Genomic DNA, 22,505 nt, shown 5'->3' with positions numbered 1-22,505 from the left:
CGGATCCGGCTGCCCCCCGAGCCCCCCTCGGCCCCCACCCTGCACCCTCCACCCACCGCCCCCCACCACGGAGCCAGCCGCGACGCTTCAGTGAACGGGGAGAGGGAGCGGGGACCGCGCCCTGCCACCTCCCGGACCCTGCGCTGATGGGGCGGACCCGCAGTGGGGGCAGCTCCCACCGACACCCGTGGGTGCTGTGGGACCATGGGGGTGCAAGGCGGGGGACACCACCCCCATGCTCAGCCAGCGTGGCCCTGGCAGAGCCTTCGGGTGCACTCCAGGGGTGGGGGCAGATGTGGGGCTCCCCACAGCATCGCCCCAGGAGACGCCCCCCTCCATGGTCCGTGCCGCTGGGCTGGGGGCGAGGAAGCACTTTAAGGGGGGCCCTGTGGGCTCCAGGGGCTGGGCAGTGCCGGGCAGTCCGCTACGGAGACGCCCCTTGCTGCGGGGACGAGTTGATTTCACCCAGATCCCGCCTGCGGACGTGGATTCCGCCCCGGCAGGAGGCAGACACCCAGCCCCCGGCCCCGGACTGTGGGCAGTCAATGCGGGGCTGGGAGGTTCAGCGCTCGCCTGCATTGCTGCAGGCGCTGCCAGCGGGGACCGGGCGCCAGAGCTGCTGCGGGTGAGGTGGCCCCTGGAGGGGGGCTGTGGGATGGACCCTGGCATAGCCAGTGGGATGGGAGGGCTCGGAGCAGCCAGGACCCCTTGCCAGCAGCAGGGTGGGTGCTCCCACCGAAACTGGCACGGGTGCGGTGGGACCCACGCACACCCCCCTGGCCTCCCCAAGGGTTCCCGGAGCGGGGGTGGTGCTGGTCGTGCCCAGCCACCCACGACAGCCGTGCTGCTGTGCCGGTGGGTTTCGTAGCATGGTGAGGATGCTGGCAGCCCATCCACGGATCCCTGTTCCCCCTGTATCTCTCCCAGCTCCCCCCAGGTGGGTTGGTTCCCCACTTTTCTTTCGTTTTTTTTTTAACCATTCTGTAATTTATTACCCATGTTTGCAAATGCCACTAATCCAAATTAAACTTAATTTATTGACACTGCTGCTGGCCCTCAGCCCGTGTTGCACCCCACCCTCACCAGGGCTTGCAGGGGTGGGGGGGCTGCATAGTCCCCACCCCTGGACCCTCTGAAACCCACCAGGACCCCCCAGGTGATGCCACAGACCCCCAGCACCTTAGGGAATATTTTGGGTGGCCCCCACTCAAAGACCCCAAGCAGCTGTAGGACGCTGAAGGGGCACCCCATGGGAAGCCCTCTCAAGTGGGGTGAGGAGAGGGGTGCCCTACACAGCCCCCCAGCCTCTAAGGGGCCGTTTGGGGGGTGATGATGAAGAAGGTCTTGGTGACAAGGAGCATGCCAGGCTTTTGGGGGAGTGGTCTGAAGTACCCAAGATGGGCAAGAAGGGGACAAGGGACCTGGTCCCCACCTTGCTGGGACCAGTACAGCCAGCTTGGAGGGGTCACAGATTGTGCTGGGACCCAGTTTTTCCCCTGGGTTCCCACCTTGCCCCCCTCCCCTGCCACACTGAGAGCTCCACCACACCCATTGCATGAACGTGATAAAAATCACTCCAGGTTTACCAAACACCTCCAAACACAGGAGCTGGGGGTTTAGTGGGGGGGAGTTCATCCCCCCAGTAACAGAGGGGGAATGTTGGGGTATGCCAGGGGCACCTGGCCCATCCTTCATCTCAGCCGGAGTGAGGGGTTGGGGGGTCTGGGGGTAGCATCACCCCCATCCCCCCTGAGGACAGGGAGAGCCTGGAGGGAGCATCGCAGTGGGGAAAGCACAGCGGGAGCGCCCCTGTCCTGGGGACTCCCACCTTGGGACCCTCCTGGAAGGACACTTGGCAAGGCTGGGGGCTGAGCACCCACAAGGAGACCCGGCTGCCAGCCCTGCTGTCCCCAAGGGCAACACAAACCCCCGTGGGGGGACAGACCCAGCAAATGCCTAGTGGGCAAACTGGCTGGGAGCGGGGGATCGGCCCCGGAGGCACTGCTGGTGTGGGCTGGGCTCTGGGGGAAGGCACTGATCTGGCCCTGCTGTGACAGGATTCCCAGGCTGGGGACGGGACTCCCAGCATGGGGACAGGCACTCCCAGAGTGGGGATGGGGACCCAGCCACGTGGGAATGGGACCCCATGGTGGGGATAGGGACTCGGGGGTAGGGACGGAAGCCCCAGTATGGGGACAAAAGGACCCCTGGGGATGGAACCTCTGGGGGGGATGGACCCTCAGGGTGGGGGTGGGACCCCTGGGAATGAGGACAGCACCTCCAGGGTGGGAACAGGGACCACCCTAGTGGGGATGGGACCCCCAGGAATGGTGACAGGGACTCCTGTGGTGGAGACAGGGATACCTGGGGTGGAGATGGAACCCCCAGAGATGGGGACAGGGACCCATGGGGTGAGGACAGGAACCCCCAGGGGTGGGGACAGCACATCCAGTGCAGGGATGGGGATTATCAGAGTTGGGGTAGAACCCCTGGTGTGCAGATATGAGGTCCAGGGTGGGGACAGGATCCTCTGGAGCTGGGAGAGAAGCCTACAGCAAGGGGATGGGGAACCCAGGGATGGTGACAGGCACCCCCTGGGTGGGGATGGGGATCTTCCAGGGTGGGAATGCGATATCCATCTTGGTGACAGGGACCCTGAGGGGGACAGGTGCCCTGGGGTGGGGACAGGGATGCCCAGGGTGGAGACAGGAACCCTCACAGTGGGGATGGGTCCTTCAGGGTGGGGACAGGATCCTTAGAGTTGGGGATAGGGACCCTGAGCTGGGCCTAGTGTTGTCTATGGGGGCTGGCTGAGCTATCCCATCCCATCCCATCCCATCCCATCCCATCCCATCCCATCCCATCCCATCCCATCCCATCCCATCCCACCCCAGAGCATCATGAAGGCACTTGGGTCGAGACATGACTTTGCTCAGAGCCTCCTCCTCCTAGCTGTGAGGGGTCATGGCAGGGAACCAGGATCCCAACCAGGGAGCCAGGTTATCCCCAAACACCTCTTCCCCCATCCCTTCTCCCAATAAATAAAAAAATAACTTAAATGTGAGGGCACCCCGTAGGGATCCTCATGTGAAATTATCTGACCAGGACCCACCACCCCCCTTTCCCCCCACTCCCCCTTCCTACCCCATTACCCTGCATCCAGGGTGGGGGGTGGGCTGTGGAGGTCATGGGGTTCCCACTTGCTGCTGATGATGGTGGGATGAATGGATGTAGGATGTGGGACTGTGGGATGAAGGATCCTCAGCCGCAGGATGCACGGCTGCAGGATCTGGGATGCACATCCACGGGACCCAGGATACAGGGTCACAGGATGCTGGGCTGCAGACACACGGCCACAGGATCTGAGGGATCTGGGATGCATGGCCGCAGGATCTGGGGTGCTCAGCTGCAGGGCCACAGGGTCCAGGATACATGGCAGCAGGATACAGAATGCACAGCCATGGGATCCAGGATGTACATCTGTGGGATGCAGGATGCTGGGCCACAGGACACACTACTGCAAGGTCTGAGACGCAGGGCTGCAAGATCTGGGATGCTGGGCCATGGGAAGCACGGGATGCTGGATGTGCGGTGGCAGCTACTTGCGGAGCTGGAGGCTCTCCAGAAGGATGCGCTTGTGGCCAGGCTCCAGCACTCCAGCCTCCTCCAGGTCCTCCTCTGTGATGTCACTGGGAATGAAGCACAAATATGGGGCTCTCTGACCCTGGGGGGCACCCCAGACTCGGGTGGGGTCCCCATGTGGTGGTACTAGAGCCCCCACTAAAGTTGCAGGGTGTGTATGCAGGCTCCATCCTGTCCCTGCTGTGGGGTTTTGTGACCCTCAGGGGGCAGTGGGGATCCCGAGAGGCAAAGGGCACATGGGAGCAGTGGGGACACGCAGGGGCAGCAGGGACCCCTGAGAGCAATGTCTGCCCGAGGGCAGCACAGAACCTTTGGGGGCCACGGGGCCCTCCAGGGGCAGTGGGGACTTCCAGGGAGAGTGGAGACCCGCAGTGGGCAGTGGGGAACCCCCAGGGATAGCGGGGACCACCAAGGGCAGCACCCCATCAGACCTCCCCAGAACCCAGGCATCACTATGACCCTCTAGGGAAGACATGGGCTCACTGGGGCTGGTCAGGCTGGCAGTAGGAGTGGGTTGGGGGTCCCATCCCACCGTTCTGGGGGGCTGCTCACCTGAGGAACTCCAGGTCGTCCCAGCCATTGCGCACCAGCCCCTCCTCGTACCGCTCCAGCCCCAGCGCCCGCAGCCACTCGCCCACACCGGGCACGGTGCCCACGCCACGGCCCAGCGCCTGCACCCCAACAGCCTCAGCACCATTGGGCACCCCAAAGGGAGCCCCAGCTGAGGTGCTGAGGACCCCCACCCACCCTGTATCACCCACCTCCTCAGCCAGGTCCTCCTGGATGCTCTCCTGGATGGAGTGGGGAGGGAAGGCAAGGGGGCGGCCATAGTCAGGGTGCACGCAGCGGGGAGGCAACGCCCCCTTGGCCAGCAGCGGTGGTGGGGGGACCACCCTCCCCTTCCCACCCCCGTAGTCCACCTCACTCAGTGTCTTGGCCATCTGCAGCACCGAGCAGGAGCGGTCATCCAGCAGCCCTCCCGAGAGGCCCCCCGGAGCGGGCAGTCCCCCAGCTGCAGGTAGTCCCCCGGTAACAGGCATCCCACCTGCCCCCTCCATCCCAAATCCAGCCCTGGCGGCTGGGGGTGGCCGGGGGTGCAGCTTGGGCAGGGGAGCCTCTCCAAAGGCAGCAGGGTGGGATTTGGGGTCCTCACACCCGCTGGATGCCAGCAACTCCTTGGGGGTGCCCAAGAAGGTGTTTGTGGGGAGCTCCAGCTCCCGCGGCAGCGGCGGCGGGGGGAAATCCGGCGGTGGCAGGTTTAGGGTGCCGAGGTCCTCTTCCTCATCACTCTCGCCACCACAGCATGCCGAGGGGCACTGGCAGCGCTCCGGCACTGCCAGCTGCACCTTGGCCTTGGGGGGCTTGCCGGGGTCCCCTGGCACCAGCAGCTGGTGGGGGACCCCCTCCAGCACGTAGTATGCTGGGTTGTTGAAGCTGTTCTTCAGGGGACCCCCTGAGAGCTCTGGCACTGCCTCCGCCACCTTGGACCTACGGGGACAGGGTTGAGCGTGGCACCCCTAGAGCAACGCCCCTCCCTAGCCCTGCCCACGCTCCCTCACCGGCTTGGGGTGGCCTCATCCCTGGGGGTGCTGCGGTGTGGGGCGGGGGGACGCGGTGCTGCTGTGGTGCTGCTCTTCTCGGGCTCCTCCGGGAGCTTCGCCTGGATGGTGGTGGGGGGCTCAGCACCGGTGGGCTTCCGCCCCACAGACCTGGCAACAGGAGGTGTTGGGGGTCCCATGGGGCTTGAACGTCCGCAACAGGGTTCAGACCCCCAGGACAGGGCTCAGATCACCCAAGACAAGGTTCAGACCCTGTGGGATGGGTCTCAGCATCCCAGATCAGGGCTCAGATCCCCAGCATGGGGCTCTGCCCTCTAGGACAAGGTTCAGCCACCAAAATACAGCCAGAGCCACATTCGGAGGCTCAGAGCCCCTGTATGGCACAAAACTGGCATCAGGACTGTCCCCAGTCACATCCCACACACCCAACCTAGAGGGATACTCTAAGCAATACCTGTGCTCAGGTGAATCCCTCAGGCCTCCCGACCCCCAGGAACCGGTGCCCCCCACCCTGCCAATCCCTGTCCCCCATACTTGGCATTGTCTTGGGTGGCCCTGGCACCTAGCAGCACCTTCCCTTTGCTGGCCGTCGTCTCATCCTTATCGATGCTGATCCACTCTGCCAGGGAACAGGGGCTCAGTGGTGGAGTCCTCTCCCCACCGTCCCCCCTTGGGTGAGGGGCGCTCACCATAGAGCCTCTCGCGGGTGCCCAGGCGCTCCGTGGGCACCCAGACCTTCATGGAGCCACGGATATTGCCAGTCTCCTCACCGCGGTGGGACAGGTAGGTGAGGAACTGCTGTGCTGTGCTGCCAATCATGGACTTCAGGGCAATGACACACTCCCCTGGGGGTGACAGAGGGAGAGGTTGGAGGTCTGCACCCCACGGACCCCCCGGTGCTGGCATGGTGCTGGAGGGGACACTCACCATAGGACTCGTAACCATCAAGGGATTTGACGGTGAGCAAGAGGTGCTGGTCCTGCAGGTACTCAATCTCAGAGAGGATGGGCTTCAGCTGTGGCCAAGGGAATGGGGTGCTGGCACTGAGCAGGGGTCTCCTGTCTGCAGCTTCCCCCAGCACCCACCCTGCCACCCCCCAGCCCCTCCTCACCGTGGGCAGCTGCCGGGATGACCACTGCACCTTGAGGAAGTTGATGTTGTCACTGCTCTGGCTGTCGTTCTCGAAGCTTTTCTTGAACTCTGTGGTGGTAGCAGGACATGGCATCAATCCTTTAGCCTTCCAGGATGCCATGAGCTTCCTGGGACCCCCCTCAAGCCCTCTGGGACCCCCCACTGCCATTCCAGTCCTCACCTTCCAGGCAGGTAGAATAGAACTCGATGAAAAACTTGGTGCGACTGGAGGTCTTCACGATGGCTTCTATGCTCTCAAACTCGATGTATGCCTGCTCTGAGGACTTGGAGAGCCCTCCATGGAGAGGCAAGGCATTGGAATCCCCCTGGGGCCTCTCCATGTAGAGGGAGAGGTGGACCAGGGAGGGGCAGGGGACAGCAAGGTATCTCCTAGGGCATAGGCACCTTTTTTGGAAACGAACTGGGACGTCACTCCCACCTCAAAGGAACCGAAGACGGGTGAGTGGTCACTGGTGACAATGTCATCTGTGCACCCTGCAGCCAGTGGGAATGGGGAAGAAATTAGGATGGTGGGGGGGACTGTCCCCAGAACAGGGATGAGAGTGCTGGGGGAGGTTATATTGCTCACCGTAAGCATTGCAGTTGACATGAGTCTCGGGGTAGGACTTCCAGAGGATGCGGTCACACCAGGATGGCACGTTGGTACGCACCTGGCAGGAGTGGGGAGTGGGTGGGGGGGGTTGGGGGTTCAGATTGGGGTGTCTTCCACTCCCACAACTCCCCATACCCCAGCACCTACCCCTGTGGGCTTCTGCTTGTGCCAGACATAGGTGTCCCGGGAGCCCCGCTCATAGCGGTAGGTTGGGGGGAAGGTGATCTCCTCCTCACCTGCAGGGACAGCAGTGGGTCAGGACAGTCCTGACAGCAGGGGCTGCAGCACCAGACCCTCCTGGAGCCCCCCAGTCCTCACCGAAGCGCAGGAACACCTTGTGCTTCTCCTTCTCCAGATTGAGCTGATCCACCTTCAGCAGCGGCTCCAGCTCCTTGCGGCTGATGTAGTTGAGGATCTCCTGTGAGGACAAAGGCATTGGCACTAGGCTGGGAGGGAGACCCTGACACTCCCACCTGCCTTCCCACCCCCACCCACCCCTTCCCCTGACCTGGATGTCCATGTCTAGGCGGTAATTGAGGTCCCCGAACCAGAAGAGGTGGGTGAAGCGAAGAGAGATGTCAAAGGAGCTCAGCTGCTTATCCCCCAGTGAGAGCAGACGCAGGATGTCCAGGTAGTTCTGGTTCCTCCTGAAGCAGGGGACACAAGGACAAGGTGTCACAGAGACGAAGACAGGGGTGACAGCCCTGTCCCGGCCCAGCCCAAGGTGGGGGTGCTCACCGTGCTGTCTTCTCATTGCCAGAGGTGAGGTGGCAGTTGACAAAGCCAAAGGAGGTGCCATTGAACATGAAGGAGACACCCACAGCGCCCTTGTTCCCTGTGAGGAATTGGGGACATGGGATGGGATCAGGCAACCCCTGACTCTACCTCGGGGACGGACTCCCAGCTGGCCCCAGGTTGTGGTGAGGGGGCACAGTCCCCACCTGGCCAGCCAGTGTGGGCACATACAGCCTGGCACACGCTGAGAGGCCTCCTCATGAAACACACCCCCCAGAGCGCCCCTCGTGCAAAGCACACTTATCCAGGGCTTCCACATGCAACGCAAACATTCCCAGAACCTTCCCCGTGCACTGCACACAAAGCCCTCCTCATGAAACACCCATGCTCTGGGACCCCTCCTCGTGCATCAACAAGACCCCTCCATGTGCACCACGCGTCAGGAGCCCTCCTTGTGCAACACTGGGACCCCTCCCCAAGCAATGCCCACACACCAGGACTCATCATGCAAGGTACACATGCTGAGACTCCTCCTCATGCAACACATGCAACAACAGGACCCCCCCACAGTGCAGACACCCTGGGACTCCCCCCAGTGCAGTGCACACCCCGTGTCCCTCTGTGCCCTGCTGTGGCCCTACCCAGCGTGTTGGCGATCCCTGTCTTGACGCTGGAGGTGCTGACGTGGCTGATGCGGTTCTCGTGCTCTGGCTTCACCAGCACCACCACCTTGATGTTCCACAGGGACTGCATGGCCACCTGTGGGTGCCAGCACCCTCAGCCCCCTGCCAGCACACGCTGGGACCCCCTGGGGCCATGGGGGCCCCTCTGGTGTGTCCACAGGGAATGCTCATTACTGCTTCACTCCAGCCTCTCCCACCACCATCAATCAGTATCCACAGCTATCCAGCACCAGGAGACCACCCCAAAATACCTTGTGTCAGCAGACCCGGAGCACCCACAGCCGCCCAGCACCATGAGAGCACCTCAGAACAGCCGGTGTCACAGAGCCAGAGCACAGCCACCCCTGGGACACTGAGCATCACACACCTCCACCACCCACCAGTGCCTGCACCGCACAGCCCCCGGGGTCCCCTGGACCCTCTGCCTCTTACCGGGCGGTACTCAACATCTGTGAAGTCCTTGAGGACGGTGCGCAGGAAGTCCACCCACTCCTTGTCTCCCAGGGAATTCTCCTGGGTGCCGAAGACGTAGATGTCATGCGGTATGGCCATCGTCACCTCGTCCAGGGTCTTGCCCAACCCCTTGGAGGTGATCCATGAAGTGATGTTCTTGGGGGGGGGCACGCTGCCTGCAGGGGGGACAGCAGTTAGGGGGACCCCAGGGCCTTGACTCCCCACCGAGGGCTGCCCCTGGCCTTGCTCACCCATGTTCCAGGTGCCAATGAAGACAGAGATCATGTCAGGCTCATCCTGGTGGGAATGCTTGTTCTTCATCAGCTGCAGAAGCTGACAGAAGGCCTCACGTTTCTGCAGAAGGAGGCAGTGACGGGGGAGTAGAGGGGCTCCCTATAACCCTCTCCAGCCCCCCTGCTTTGGCTCAGCCAAAGCTGGCACCCTCTGGGCATGGGGGACCACCCCAGGGACATCACCCAGCCATCAGGCACCAGCACCCAGCGCCTGTTCCTGAGCCCTACCAGGGCCCAGGGATTAAATCCTGCCCCACCCCACCCCTACAAGGGACCCCTTGTCCCCTGCCCGCCTCCAGCTGAGCATTACCCACCCGAGCACTGACAAAAACAAAGTCTTTCCGTTGCGTTTTATCCTTTTCCTTCTCAAAAACGATGCCCAGCTTGTTCTGCACCCGCTGCGACTTGATCAGCTGCCGAACTGAGGAGGAGTGGCAAGAGCTGGGAGGGTGCTGGCTGCTAGCTGGGTACTGGAACTCCCCCAGACCATGCTTTGGGGCACCCCCCAAGATGGGGACACCCCCAGCATGAGGAAATCCCCCAGCTTCCAGCTCATCACTGAGCCTCAAAGGGATGCTCCCCAGCACAAAGGCAGTCCCACAGGTGCTGGGGCCCCCCAGACACCTCCCCACTCACTCTTGTCATGGGTGAAGGTGTTCCAGTCCTCCTGAGAGTCCTTCTGCTTCTTCAGCACCACTAGTTTACCCCCCTCCACATCCACGCTCAGCGTGTACTTCTGTGACTTCCCAATCTTGGTCAGGTCCCCCAGGGTGATATCCAGCTTCACCTGCCGGGGGACACTGGGATGAGGAAGGGCACAGGGGACACCCCAGCACCCCATCGGGCATCTGGCCTCCCCCAGAGACACCTAGGGGTCTGTGCCCTCAGCGTCACACTGGAGGTACTCAGTTGATGCTGAAATCCCCTCAAAACTCCAAAACTGGGCAGGGGGTAGGGTAGGGCTCACCTCGAAGGTCTGCACTGGGATGCTCTTGGCCTTGCGGGAGAGGGGTTGAGGAGGGGCTGCAGGGGTGGCTGAGCTCATCTCCTGCAGGGCCTTCAGTGCCTGCCAGAGCCCCAGCAGGGTCAGCTGAGAGCCCACCAGTCCCCCAGCTCCACCAACCCATCCAGTCTTCCCCACCAATCCCACCAGTTTTCCAAGCCCCACTAGCCCTCACAGTTTGCAAGGCCCCACCAGCCCCCTCAGCCCTACGAGTGCCAGCTCCATTGGCCCTCCCCAGTCCCACTGGTGGCCCAATCCCACAAGGCCATCCCCAGTCCCCCAGCAACACCAGCCCAGCAAACTCTGCCAGCTGCCCCAGTCCCACCAGTGCCCTCAGCCCCACAGTCTCTCCAGTTCATGCAGACCCCTCAGAACACCCCCATCAGGCCATCTACCCCTGCATCTCCAGCCTTACCTTCTTCTCGATGGAGGACAGGAAATCTTTCAGCACAGAGAGTTTCAGCACCAGGTTCTCCAGCTCCTGCTCTCCACTCTGCCCTGCTGTCTGGAACCCCCAGCAGGACACCCCAGCACTGGGATGTGAACCCCAGACACACCCCAGAGCCTCCCCCCACCCCAAGTGGCAGAGCCCACTGGCAGTCTGGGATGGGGTAGGATGGTAGGTGTTTCTCCACAGTTCTCCCCACCACCTATGGATGGGTCTGTGGGTGCAGTTAATGGTGGGGGGCTGCCACTGCTATGTCCCCATATTCCTTTTACCTGTTGCAGGATCTTGGAGACCATGGGGGAGCTCTGCTGGTCAAACACCTTGGAGAGGATCTCCAGCCCTGCCAGCACCTTGTCCACCTCACTGGAGATGCAAGAGAGCCGGCTCACTGGGTGGGACATACGTCCTTCCATCTGTTCATCTGTCCCAGTGTCTGGCACTCACCTGTGCAGCCGTTTGCAGGAGGTGACAAGAGTCTTGTTGAGGTGGGGGAGGCTGTTGGCCCCTCCCTTCACTGCCTCCAGATCCAGGGTGTAGCTGCCCTTCAGGTACTCATGAGAGATGCTGCTGAGCCCATTGGTGCTACAGAGAGAGCACCCAGTGGGTGAGAGCCAGCAGGAGGAGCAGGGGACAGACAGGAGACAGGCAGACCCTCACCTCTCCACTGGCCTCTCTGGCACAGATGGTCCCAGGCCAGTGGGGCTGAGCCCCACTGAGGTGCCAGAGAAACTGGTGGAGCCGGAGCGTGGTGGCAACGGCGGCTTCTCATCCTCTCCATCTGCAATGGGGCGACGAGGGGGCCAGTAATTACCACCCCAGGGGTCTCAGGACCCCATTCACCCACCCACGTCACCCTGCCATACCTGAGTAGTCCCTGTCCTCCACGGTCTCCTTCTCTTTCTCCCTCTCGACAGGGAAGAGCAGGGTGCAGACCAGCCCCTGGTTGGGCTGCAGGTACAGGGCAATCAGCTCGCTGAGCGTCTTGAAGCGACGCACCTGCACCCCCTGTGACGTCTGCGGGGACATTGGGACACCGGGACCATCAGCACCTGCAGCCAGCATCACCGCACGCCCCAAGGTGGAGACAACACCAAGCAGGGAACCCACCACCCAGGGATGCCATCATGCAGAGATGCCCCCAGACAGGAATCTCCCCAGGCAGGGATATCACCACGCAAGAACCCCCAGGCAGGGATAACACCATGCGAGGATCCCCTCCTGCAGAGCTGCCACCATGCAGGGATGTTCCCATGAAGGGATCCCCATGCAGGATGGGGGGCTGACCCCGCAGCCCCACAGTGGGGACCAGGGCCCATTGCAACGGGGTCTGCAGGGTTGGTAGGTGGCAAGCCAGGGTGCAGGCAACAGCCATCCCTCAGCCTCCTCCCTCCCAGGGGCAGCTTTTCCTGCCTGCCTGGCCAGCACAAAGAGGGTTCTGTTGCTCTAAAAATACCCAGTGCCACAGCCGGCCAAGACAGGCACAGCCAAGCCATCCGGCACAGCCGGGCATGCACGTGGCACGGGGCCAGGGCTGAGCACGGCACAGCCACCCAGCACAGCCAGAGAGACAGGTAAACTCACAGCACGAGGCCAACACTGAGCACTGCTGAGATGGAGACCCCTCAGTGCCCATGAGGCAGAGGTGTCCCATGCCCGCGCTGCCCACCTGCACGGCCAGGAAATCCTCCTCGTCCGGCAGGATGCGGTAGGTGTGGACGTGTTTCTGGAACCTGTGGCAGGAGGGAGGGCATCAGGGGGCTGGGTGGTGTCCCCCCACCTGCCTGCACGGCCCCTGCCAGTCCCGAAGGGCTGCCCAGTACTCATCCAGTCAGACCCCTACTTCACCAGCACTGACAGTGAGGAGCTCCAATACCACTGTCCCCCATGGAATGCAATGAGCTAACAGGGAACCTATGGAAAAGGCTTGCAGGATGGGTGCTGGGAGCCTGAGAGTGACTCCCCTGCGTGCTCCGACCCCACAATTGACAGCACTATGTCCTTGGCAGTGCTGCTGCCCCTGCTGCACTGCCTGTCTGTACCAGACGCACTGTCCCCAGCCCACGGCACAGGCAGGAGCTGGCAGGAGCAGGCAGGAGCTGGCAGCCAGGACACCAGGAAACAATTTATTTTCCTGTGGAAGCTGACAGGAACCAAGGACATGATCCCAGGGCAGGGGGTGATGGGCAGCGCTAAGAGATGGGCTGAAAACATCAGTGAGTGCAAGGAGCAGGACTGGAAGCCCTCCCCATTTCAGGGACTCCAGGAGACAGGGAGCCTCAGCACTGCCAGACCTCCCCACTCCAGGGCTGTCAACAGGGACCCTGACTCCTCAGCTGGCCTCTGGCCACAGAGGTCACTGTGAGCATTGAGGCTGCTGTCACCACACCAGGGCCACTCAGCTGCTGTGTCCCCTGCCCCAGTGGCAGCTCAACACAGGGCTGGAGGACTGGGACAAGGCAGCATCCATCCCCCCATGCTGTGCTGTGTCCCTGGACAGGGTGCCGTGCCCCCCATGTCCTATCTCCCACTGTCAGGTCCCCTGGTGTCACCCTACAGTTCTGGTTACCCTGCCACCACCCCACAGCACCAGGTCCCCTGGTGCCACCACGTTCCCTGCAGTGCCAGGTACCCCAATTTGCCTGCCTCCTCTCGAGGTATGACCTACCCCAGCATCGTTGGGGTCTTCCCAGGTGCCCCAACGCCCAGTCAGGGGTCATTGTGAGGGTGGGGCCATGGAGAACTTTCCACATGGCAGGGGGGCGCTGAATGGGAATCCATTATGGGGGGAAAACCCTGCCAGGGTGGGTGAAGGGACCAGGGGTTCCCAGACTCAAAGGAGTCGGTGGGAGAATCCCAGCTGGTAGGATGGGGGGGCACAAAGAGACACCGTCAAACGAAGGTAGCATAAGGGGTCTCTGTGGGAAGTCCTAATACACAACTGGGGTCTCCATAGCAGGAACACTGCTGGAGGTGTGATGTGGGTGTAAGAGGAACCCCAGCACATCACCAGTACGTGGAACTCCAGATTGGAGGGGCAAGGAGCAGCATCCTTAGGAGGAACCTCAGCTGTGGGGGACATGAAGGGGTTCTCCGTGGATAACTGGCAGGGGGCTGGAGGGACACCCGGCACAGGGTACTGCGGAGAGGGACTGCAGGGCCCCCTGGCTGCCCAGTCCCGCACCGCTGTCGGCTGCTATTTTGGTGAGCAGTGACGGGGAGGGGGGGCCAGTGAGCACCGGGCTGGGTACAAAGAGCCTTTGTGCGGGAGCTACGGGACTCCCCTGTCGCTCTGACGCACAGCACCCTGCCACAACCCTGTCAGCACAGCGGGCACCCCATATCCCCACTGCTCTGTGGCACACAGAGGGGCACCTACTACCCTGCTTCACCAAGAGCAGGATGTGGGCACCCTGGCAAGGGGGATACCGTGTGCCCACGAGCACCACCCTGGCACTGGTGTCCCCCGTGAACTGGCAGTGAGCCAGGATGGAAGCCCCAAGCCCCCACGCTCCTGTGGGACACCACACCAGGACTGTCTCCACTAGCAATGCTCACCAATCAATGGTGTCAGCACACCCTGAGGTGCCACTGCTGTTTGCTACCACTGTGAGCTCCAGCGATGCCCCAATAAGCAACAGTGAGGCCACAAGTGGACACCCTGGTGTGCCACAGTGAGACACTCCAGTGTGCCATGGAGAGGGCACAGTGAGATGTCCTGGTGTGCCACATCCAGCCCAGTGAATCCATGGCACACCAGTGGGAGGGTTAAAGGAAGCCGATGCTGCCGGGATCCCGCTGCAGTTCCCTTTCCTCCTCCTGATTCTGCAGCTATTTTTAGGGCCTCAGCAATAGCTGGGGCCAATGGCTCCACAGCCCTGTCCACCCACTCACTTGCAATGGTGGTGCCTGGTGAGATCACAGCACCAGGGACTCCCAATGGCCCTTGCTGGAGCGCAGCCTCCCAAGCAGGCATAACCATGATGGGCTTTGCCATGCTGTGTGGTCCCAGTTCCACAGGCCAGCCACGTGGCACCCATGGCCTCCTCACCAAGCAGTGAGAGACATCAATGACAGACACACCTTACCCAGGCACCCGTACCACAATGCTGTCTGTATCCCCCTGTCACCCACACTGGTGCCACAATGCCCTCCAGCCACATGGCACCATTAGGTGCTGGAATTGCATGGTCTCCCGGTGCTGTGCCTGCCTAGTGCTGCTTGCCAGCCCAGCTCTGTGGTGGTGAGCCAGTGCCCAGAGCCACACTGTGCCTACATGCCTGACAACTGCACGTGGCACCAGCACACAGCAACCCCAGGCCAGGGCAGGCCAGCTCACAGTGCACTCCCAATTCTCCCACAGGCTCTCAGGGCACAGAAAAGCTTCGAGTTCAAGTGCCCTCACCACCACCCCACAACCACATCAAGGTCCAGGTGCTGGCACAGGTAGCCAGCCTTGAGCAGAGCCAGCGGCATGCCCCAGGAGCATCCCAGAACATCGAGGTGCCAGAGGCCCCAGGTATGGTGGGGTGCTGGGGTGCACCACTGGGCAAAGGCACTTCAGGACCCCCAGGGCTGTCAGCCCTCACCTGTGACCTGGCACAAGCTGGGAGCCATGGAGTTCCATGGCACAACTCAAGGGCACAGAGCTGTCGCCACTTCCCAGGCTGGGCAGGAGGGCAGGAGCTGGAGACCCCCAGTGCCATGGAAAGGCTCAGGAACCCCAAGAGTGTGCAGTAGCTGCCAGGCCCCCCATCTCATAGACCCCCATGGTAGCGGGGGGCGTGACACAGTCCCCCTGGAGCCAGCCCAGAGATTCCCAGCCCCTCCAGAGTCTGTTGGTATCTGGTCTCCTGAAACACCCAGGCCACAGCAGGTGCCATTACCCTGGTGCCCTGTATCCCAGAAGTGCCAGTGTCCCTCTGAAACCCCAGGTCTCACTGTGTCTGTGCCCCCCCAGCACCCACTGACCAGAGCTGTCCCAGCCTCCCTGTGCCCAAATTCCTAGGAACCCCCACAGTAGTGGTGACCCCCGTGCTCACTGCATCCCTCAGGTGGCTTTTTCTCTCTGTCTGTTGCCCTCTTGGCGATCCCCCCCGCCCCCAACAATGCTCCCTGCGGGCTCCCCTGGATCCCTTCCAGTGAGCCCCACTGCTTCCTCTGCCCGTGTTTCCTTGGCGCCCCCCTCCCGTCCTCGGTGCCTCTCCCACTGTTCTTCCCGGTGCCGTGCCAGTGCTTCCTTGGACACCCGCCCTGCGTACCACAGTGCTCCCCTGAAACCCTGCAGTGACCCCACCATGACGCCTCAGTGTTCTCCCCGGTACCTCGCTGGCGCTGCCCCAGATCCTCCCCTCTGCTCGCCCAGGACCCACCCCCGGCTGCCCTCCCGACCCCCTGCTCTCCTCGGACCGTCCCCGAGGCCCCTCTGGGGCCGCCCGGAACACTTCCACTCCTACGCCCGAATCTCCCCCGGTACCCCCGCCCCGTTTCTCCCGGGATCCCCCACAAAGCTCCGGCGGTACCTCACCGATGGCCCCCTCAAGCTTCCCCCTGCAGCTCTGCCGTGGTCGCCCCCGGTCCTCCCCCCGACACCCTGCCTGTGCCTCCGCAGCTCCCCCGGCCCCGCGCCGGTCCTCTCCCGGCGCACCCCCTCCAGTCACCCCCGATGGCCGCTCCCGGATGTCCCCCCATGCCCCGCCGGTACCGCGTGGGTGTCCCCCCGGCACCCCCCCGCCTGTACCCCACTCACAGCAGGCAGAGCGCGTAGGCCCCCGCCACGCTTTCGCTGTCCCGCACCAGGAAGCTGCCGTCCCGCCCGGCCCGCGCCAGCTGCTCCTCGGCCGCCGCCCGGCTCAGGTCCCGGTGGTACCAGGGGGGCACCGGCACCGGGGCCGCTCCTCCCGCGCCCCCCGCGCCCCCCGCGCCCGCCATGCTCCGCCGCCGGGGCCGCGCCGCGGGGCCGCGCTCTGAGGGGGAGGGGGAGCCGAGGGGCGGGCACCGGGGCGGGGAAAGGTGGGGGACGGGGACATCCCGGGGACAGGCGGGGGCTTCGGGGGCTGGGGGTACCGTGGGCCGCAGGGGGGCACCGATGAGGTACCCGGGGGCGCACGGGGAGAGATCCGGGGGTGGCCGCCGCGAGAGGCAATTGCGGGAGGGGACCCGCGGGAGTCGAGAGGGGCACCGGGGGGGACCCGGGGGGATCCGGGGGGAGCAGCAGGGGGGAGCTTGGGGGAGCACCAGTGAGGTAACCAGCGGGGAGCATTGGGGGGGTCCTGGGGGGCGCACCCGAGAGGCACCAGGGCAGACCCGGGGCCGTGAGTAGGATGTTCAGGGGGGCATCGGGGGGTCTGATCGACGGGCCGGAGAGCAGCGGGTAGCGGCGGCAGCAGTGGGGAGCACGGGGAGGATGAAGAGTACCGGGGCGGGGAGCACCTGGGAGGGGGAAAGCGCTGGGAGAGATAGGAACACCAGGGGAGCACCCGGGGCATACCGAAGGAAAGAGCAGGGGCACGGTGCTATGAAGGCACCGGTGGTGGGAAGGTACCGGGGAACCGGGCACTGGGGAAAGGGGGGCCGCGGTGGGGCAGGGCTGGGGCCGGGGGCTGAAGAAGTGGGAGGCGCGACCCGGTTTCGCCACCAAAACCGGGGACTTCTCCATAGGCCAGGGATCCGGACGGTGCCACCCCACAGCTGGGAACACGGAGCATGTGGGGGGAAAAGGGACAACTGGGGTGGGCTCCGGGCCGGCGGAACTCAATTGACAACCATGCTCTCACCTCAGGCTCCCCGGGATATCCTCCCCTTTTTCCCCATAATTTTCCCAGTCTCATCCTGTGCACCCCAGGGTTTCAGTGACGCCTGGGGTCCCGGAGCCATGTCAGGTGCTTGGACATATTTATCAATCCTATCCTCCTGGGCCGCAGTGGCAGGCAGCCCTGTGCATGTAGAGTGGTTTGGGGGAGGCAGTGCTGACTAGCCAGGTTGTTCGGTACAAATGAATAGGAGTGATATTTGCTTCATCTCCCCACCAGAAGCAGGATGGGACAAGCAGACACCCTCAGGTCCCTCAACCATCCTATTGACCCCCACAACCATCACACAACACCCCAAGACCAAGCAGGGCAGGAGCATTTATTCATGAGCCACAAGGCAGCCTGGGGACCCCCCGACCATCTACTGCCTGCTCCTGTCTGCAGCCCCCCCTGCTCAGAGCAGGGCCAGTAGGGTGAGGGGCAGCAGGGACAGCAGGATAGAGAGTGGGAAGTTTGGGGGAGCATTGCCATGGGCATAATATTGGGCAACAGCAACATTGGGGTTCCCCTGTGTGGGGTCGAACCACATCTGGATGCAGCGACCACTGCCACGGTGGTGGGATGTGTAGCGGTAGGAGCCAGACCAGACCTGCTCGCAGAGTGCAGCCGCCGTGGGGAACACAAACTTGAACTTCTGGCACATGGCACCCTTGGGACACTGGTTGGTGCCTGGGGGTGGGCAGGGGGTGAAGTGGGTGAAGGGCTTTGGGAAATGGGTGTTGTTCCCCTGTGCATGGGGTGCAGATGGGTCCCACTGGCATTGCTGGGGAAGAGAGAGTTGACCTCAAGGCAGCACAGGGTCTCACACCACATTACCCTCACACCCCATGAGGACCCTCACACCCCCAGATCCACTCACATGCACAGGGGGACTCCCACCTGGCTGCCACCCCATGGGGACCCTCACACCCCCAGACCCACTCACAGCCACCAGAGAGGGTGGACACAACCTCCTCTGCAGCAAGATGGAGGGTGACTGGAGACCCACAGGGGGGGTCGAGCCATGATGGGGGTGCCCTGCAACCCCCACTCACCTGTAGTCCAGTTCCAGCCCTTGTGCCAGTTGACCTTGCAGGTGACAGCATCCTGGCAATCCTCCCACCACTGTTCACAGTCCTCCTGGCACAGTGGCACATCCCGGATCCGCTCCTTCCGCCAGCTGGTGTCTGCCTGCAGGGCCCCCAGTTTCCCCCAGTTCACCCCAGGGATCCTGGTGGGTGGGTGAGGGTGGGGTCTGCACTTACCTGGTCGATCCACGGCCCCAGGTTAGGGGAACACTCATAGAGACACGTGTCCTGGATGAAGTGGCGCTTGCATTTCTCTGGCATGGCCCCACAGTGGTCCCAGTTGAAGTTGTACAGGTAGGACTGGTCCCGGTGAGCCTCCAAACTGGTGTTGGCAGTGCAGCAGGCATTGTCCTTCCAGAGGACACACTGCACCGGGGCAGCCGGGGCTCAGCTGGGACCCATCAGCACCCACCAGGGCTCAGCTGGGACCTGCTGCAGGTCCAGGGAAAGCACCAGTGCCCATGGGTGGGTGACACTGGGTGATGGAATTCATGTTGGGGCACAGACCCCCCCAGCCTCCATCCTGGTGACCCCACAGCAAGTGACACCAGTGGGTGCTGGTGCAGTGGATGAGGACCGTACCTGCCCGTAGAGCTGCCCCTCAGGGCCAGGCTCTGTTTTATGGTGCTTGGCATCCATGCAGATGTTGAGCAGTGAATCCCGTGTTGCCGTCACTGCTGCAGTGGCAGCTGGCCAGGCCACCAGCAGAGCCAACACTGCTGCCATTGCTCTGCCAGGGCGACAGCAGGTCAGAACGGCAGCACTGAGATGTGGTGACAGCAGGGACAAAGTCCCCCGCTGTGCATGTGGAAGCGCGGCAGCACATGGTCACTGCCCACGACCACCGATAGTGGGGTCAGGGATCTTACCTGGGGGTGCCAGGGGGTCGGGGCTCTTACCTGGGGGGCAGCTGGGCTCCAGGTGCCGTGGGACGTGCACAGCTCATCTCAAAGGTCGTGGTGCAGCACAACCCGTGGCCGCTGATCACGGGACGTGGGAATGCAGCGGATTGGGCAGCACTGAGGGCACAGAGGAGTCAGTGCACCCCGCCCTGGCTCCCCACTGTGTCTTGCATTGACAGTCGTGCCCATCCTGGCCCCTCATCAGCCCCACATGCAGCTGGGATTCATCCTCCTGGCGCCGGGCTGGGGCCAGCACCAGCCAAAATCCACTTATGGATGTTTTTCCTTCCCTCCTGTGGGAGGTGGCCTGATTCCCTGACACCAGCACAAGGGGCAGGACCTGGCCCCCCAACGCCACGGGGTCCCTGTGAGTGACTGGGGGGAACACCGCAGTGGGTAAGAGATGTCGCTGGCAGGGACAGGTACCCCCTGTGGGGTCACAGATGGCCACGGGGTAGAGGCAAGTACCCCTCATTGAATTACAGGTGCTCCAGAGGATCACAGATGCCCCATGGAGGGGGAGCAGGTACCCTGCGGGAGAGCAGTCACTGTGGCTCGGGAGGGACAGAAAGGCTCCAGAGGGAGACATGCCTCCCTCGGGGCGGGGGAGCACAGGGAGGGAAGATACCCTGCAAGGGACAGATACTTCCAAGGTCACACGTGATGGGGGACCAGACGTGCCTCGGGGATCACAGATGCCCTGAGGAGGGGGGAAGATACCCCCCTCACAGGTGACAGATCCCCCCAGCCATGGATGACAGTTGCCCCCAAAGGAGCAGAGACCCCACCAGCATCACAGACCTCCTCACTGGGGTACCTGTGGGGTTCACATACCCACCTTGGTCACAAACACCCCAAGGGGGGCACAGATATTCCCGTGGGGATCACAAATACCCCCTGAGTGGGGTCGCAGATAACTCGGGCCGCTCACAGCGGCCCCACACTCGGAGAGGGCCCAGCCCATCGCCTGTCAATCAGACGGCGCCCCGCCCCCAGACGGCGCCCTAAGCCACGCCCCACTCATTCTTCCCCTTCTGGGCCTGCACTCCCTCTGCGCATGCTCCGTGCGCTGTAACTGGTTCCGGGTTGGCCTCCACTTCCGGCTGGGCGGCTGGCGCCGGCCTGGCGCTGCTCCCGGTGCTCCCGTCATGTCCACGCTGTTCCCCTCACTCCTGCCCCGCCTCACCGAGTCCCTCTGGTTCAACCTCGACCGGCCGTGCGTTGACGAGACCGAGCTGCAGCAGCAGGAGCAGCAGCACCAGGCCTGGGTGGGCACCGGGGTGGGGGGGAGACGTGAGGCCGCGGGGCCGGGTGTCAGGAGGCCGGGAACGCGTTCGGCGCTGGGGAAGTGGCCCCTGCTCCTTCAGCGGGCACGGCCGCGGTGCTCCTTGTAGCCCCGAGGCAGTGCCCGGGGTGGGGCGGGACACGGGGCTCCTGCGCTGCGTGGCTCCCCCCGGGTGTTCCCCGACTGTGCCCGTGTTTCAGCGTCTTGTCCCGGTGCTGCCGGCTCGGGCACTGCTGCTCTCGTGTCCGTCATCCGTGTGTCACACTGGCTCCGTGCGGGCTGTTACTGGAGCTCCTCGTTTACTGTGTGGGGGTTAATTAATAAGATGCTGCTGAACCGAGCCTCCTGCACCAGCTCCCAAATAATTAATTAACTAATTTCCCAAGGGAGGTGAGGAGCGATTTCTGATCCTGGTAACTGACAAGTGTTTGTGCTGTGAGCGTGGTTTGGTGCTGCAGTGCCCCTGAGTATGGGGGGGGAGGAACATTTATTTGATTAAAGTTTTAAAAAACCCAGTAATTAAATTTTTATAATTAAGTAATAAAGTTTAAATCAATTAAATCCCCAGCACGTAGAAGAGGTTCCAAATCCCTCTGGGTGGGAGGTGCTGACGTATTTCAGTTGAGCTTTAATTATCTGCTGTGGTGGTGTTTGTCTGGCTGATCAGATGTCCCAGTTTTGGTTATTTTTTGATAAAGAAATACATAAGCTTTGTGTTTGGGCTTCTGATGCCACACATGGGGACACCTCGACCCCTCTCAGCACCAGAGTGTCATTGGGATTGCCCTGCATGGTGCCAGGGTGTTCAGGCTGGGTGTTAAAGCTGCTCTTCCCTGCTTGGCTGGGGGATGCCAGGGGGCAGCAGGACTGGGGCTGGCAATAGGCATGGTCAGTCAGTGACACAAGCCAGCAGCTGAGCCAGAAGGGCCTGTTTGCTAGGGTATCAAGGAGCTGTTGGAGTGCTCACCCCCCTCTCTCCCTTCCCCAGCTCCAGAGCATTGCTGAGAAGGACAACAACTTGGTGCCCATAGGAAAGCCAGCGTCCGAGGTGGGTGTGTGGACAGGGAGGTGGGGGGTTCCTACAGGGCTTGAGGGGCAGATGGGGTTGCTGGAGCTGTTGTGTCCACAGCACTATGATGAGGAGGAAGAGGAGGATGATGAAGATGATGAAGACAGCGAAGAGGACTCAGAAGATGATGAGGACATGCAGGATATGGATGAGATGAATGATTATAATGAGTCTCCTGATGATGGGGAGATCAATGAGGTAAATAGTGTGAGACCCCAAAGCAGGGGATGTGAAGTGTGTGGGACCCTGAGCATGAGCTCCAGGGGCTGTCTCTCCTTCACGCCCTCTATTAAGTTCTTGCTCTGGGGGTGATCTCAGACCTCTTTCTTTCCCAGGTGGACATGGAGGGGACAGAGCAGGATCAGGACCAGTGGATGATCTGATTCTGCCACAACCATACCAAACCAGAGGCTGGGGGAGAGCCTTTGCTTCACGGCTTTGGGGGACAGTTCAGTGAAGCTCCTCCTGCCATGGGTGCTGTGTGAGGCAGGAGGTTCAGAGGGAAGCCCCCTGAGGGGAGCCAGAGGGCAGACTGCCACTTGGCATATTGGAACTGACACATCTTTTCTAATAAACTCAGTTTTCAAGAAAACAACCCCAAATCTGGTGTCTGAGGCCACCAGGGCAGGCAGGGGGTACCACCCAGGCAAGTGCAGGGCTGCTCCCCACCATCCACTTGTGTGCTCAGCACAGCTCCCTGTGCTGTGCAGGCAGGAGCGCTACGGGGAATGAGCCCCTCATGACCCACTGCACCCAGCAAGGACCACAGCAGCCAGTGTGTTTCCTGCAGAGCCCGTGTTGAAGCCCAGGCAG

General features: G+C 62.4%; 3 protein-coding genes across 5 annotated transcripts; 1 reads left to right on the top strand and 2 right to left on the bottom strand.

Moving 5' to 3' along the window:
• Positions 1-2,898: 2,898 nt before the first annotated feature.
• INPPL1 (inositol polyphosphate phosphatase like 1) lies at positions 2,899-16,514 on the bottom strand. The gene is made up of 28 exons (XM_084227219.1): positions 16,307-16,514; positions 12,227-12,290; positions 11,424-11,574; positions 11,218-11,338; positions 11,005-11,142; positions 10,833-10,923; positions 10,528-10,617; positions 10,077-10,175; positions 9,746-9,896; positions 9,424-9,530; positions 9,068-9,170; positions 8,796-8,992; positions 8,322-8,439; positions 7,684-7,780; positions 7,454-7,592; positions 7,264-7,363; positions 7,093-7,181; positions 6,922-7,003; positions 6,738-6,827; positions 6,514-6,627; positions 6,313-6,401; positions 6,129-6,216; positions 5,891-6,046; positions 5,736-5,820; positions 5,202-5,351; positions 4,404-5,130; positions 4,195-4,313; positions 2,899-3,689 (listed from the first exon to the last, which is right to left on the bottom strand). The coding sequence occupies exons 1-28, from the start codon at positions 16,486-16,488 to the stop codon at positions 3,599-3,601; spliced, it is 3,828 nt and encodes a 1,275-aa protein (XP_084083345.1). The 5' UTR covers positions 16,489-16,514; the 3' UTR covers positions 2,899-3,598.
• Positions 16,515-17,582: 1,068 nt separating this feature from the next.
• LOC311166897 (folate receptor gamma-like) lies at positions 17,583-19,406 on the bottom strand. Its single transcript, XM_084227124.1, has 5 exons — positions 19,336-19,406; positions 19,019-19,166; positions 18,614-18,802; positions 18,404-18,539; positions 17,583-18,038 (listed from the first exon to the last, which is right to left on the bottom strand). Exons 1-5 carry the CDS (start codon positions 19,380-19,382, stop codon positions 17,764-17,766), a joined length of 795 nt encoding a protein of 264 aa, XP_084083250.1. The 5' UTR covers positions 19,383-19,406; the 3' UTR covers positions 17,583-17,763.
• Positions 19,407-20,427: 1,021 nt separating this feature from the next.
• ANAPC15 (anaphase promoting complex subunit 15) lies at positions 20,428-22,278 on the top strand (the record flags this gene model as incomplete). 3 transcript variants are annotated; one of them, XM_084227221.1, is made up of 4 exons in its annotated part: positions 20,428-20,606; positions 21,612-21,671; positions 21,753-21,890; positions 22,028-22,278. In XM_084227221.1, the coding sequence occupies exons 1-4, from the start codon at positions 20,487-20,489 to the stop codon at positions 22,073-22,075; spliced, it is 366 nt and encodes a 121-aa protein (XP_084083347.1). In that variant the 5' UTR covers positions 20,428-20,486. The 3 variants fall into 3 exon arrangements, with proteins under 3 accessions (XP_084083347.1, XP_084083348.1, XP_084083346.1); XM_084227222.1 differs by having other exon boundaries at positions 22,011-22,278; XM_084227220.1 differs by lacking the exon at positions 22,028-22,278 and having other exon boundaries at positions 21,612-22,004.
• Between the last annotated feature and the right edge of the window lie 227 nt (positions 22,279-22,505).

The sequence above is a fragment of the Fringilla coelebs genome (assembly GCF_963513975.1).
Source record: "Fringilla coelebs genome assembly, chromosome: 2".
NCBI lineage: Eukaryota > Metazoa > Chordata > Aves > Passeriformes > Fringillidae > Fringilla > Fringilla coelebs.
The sequence above is the reverse complement of the archived record's forward strand: the minus strand, read 5'-3'. Positions and strand labels throughout refer to the sequence as shown.

Bases quoted from the DNA above. Each gene is read 5' to 3' on its own strand.
- INPPL1 (XM_084227219.1), bottom strand. From the start codon at position 16,488: ATGGCGGGCGCGGGGGGCGCGGGGGGCGCGGGAGGAGCGGCCCCGGTG. The intron at 10,618-10,832 runs GTAAAAGGAATA...TGGGGGTTCCAG, and splicing joins TCTCCAAGATCCTGCAACAG to ACAGCAGGGCAGAGTGGAGA. The intron at 5,821-5,890 runs GTGAGCGCCCCT...GTTCCCTGGCAG, and splicing joins CACCCGCGAGAGGCTCTATG to AGTGGATCAGCATCGATAAG.
- LOC311166897 (XM_084227124.1), bottom strand. From the start codon at position 19,382: ATGAGCTGTGCACGTCCCACGGCACCTGGAGCCCAGCTGCCCCCCAG. The intron at 18,803-19,018 runs GTACGGTCCTCA...GCCCCGGTGCAG, and splicing joins AGGGGCAGCTCTACGGGCAG to TGTGTCCTCTGGAAGGACAA. The intron at 18,540-18,613 runs GTAAGTGCAGAC...GGGGCCCTGCAG, and splicing joins TGGGGCCGTGGATCGACCAG to GCAGACACCAGCTGGCGGAA.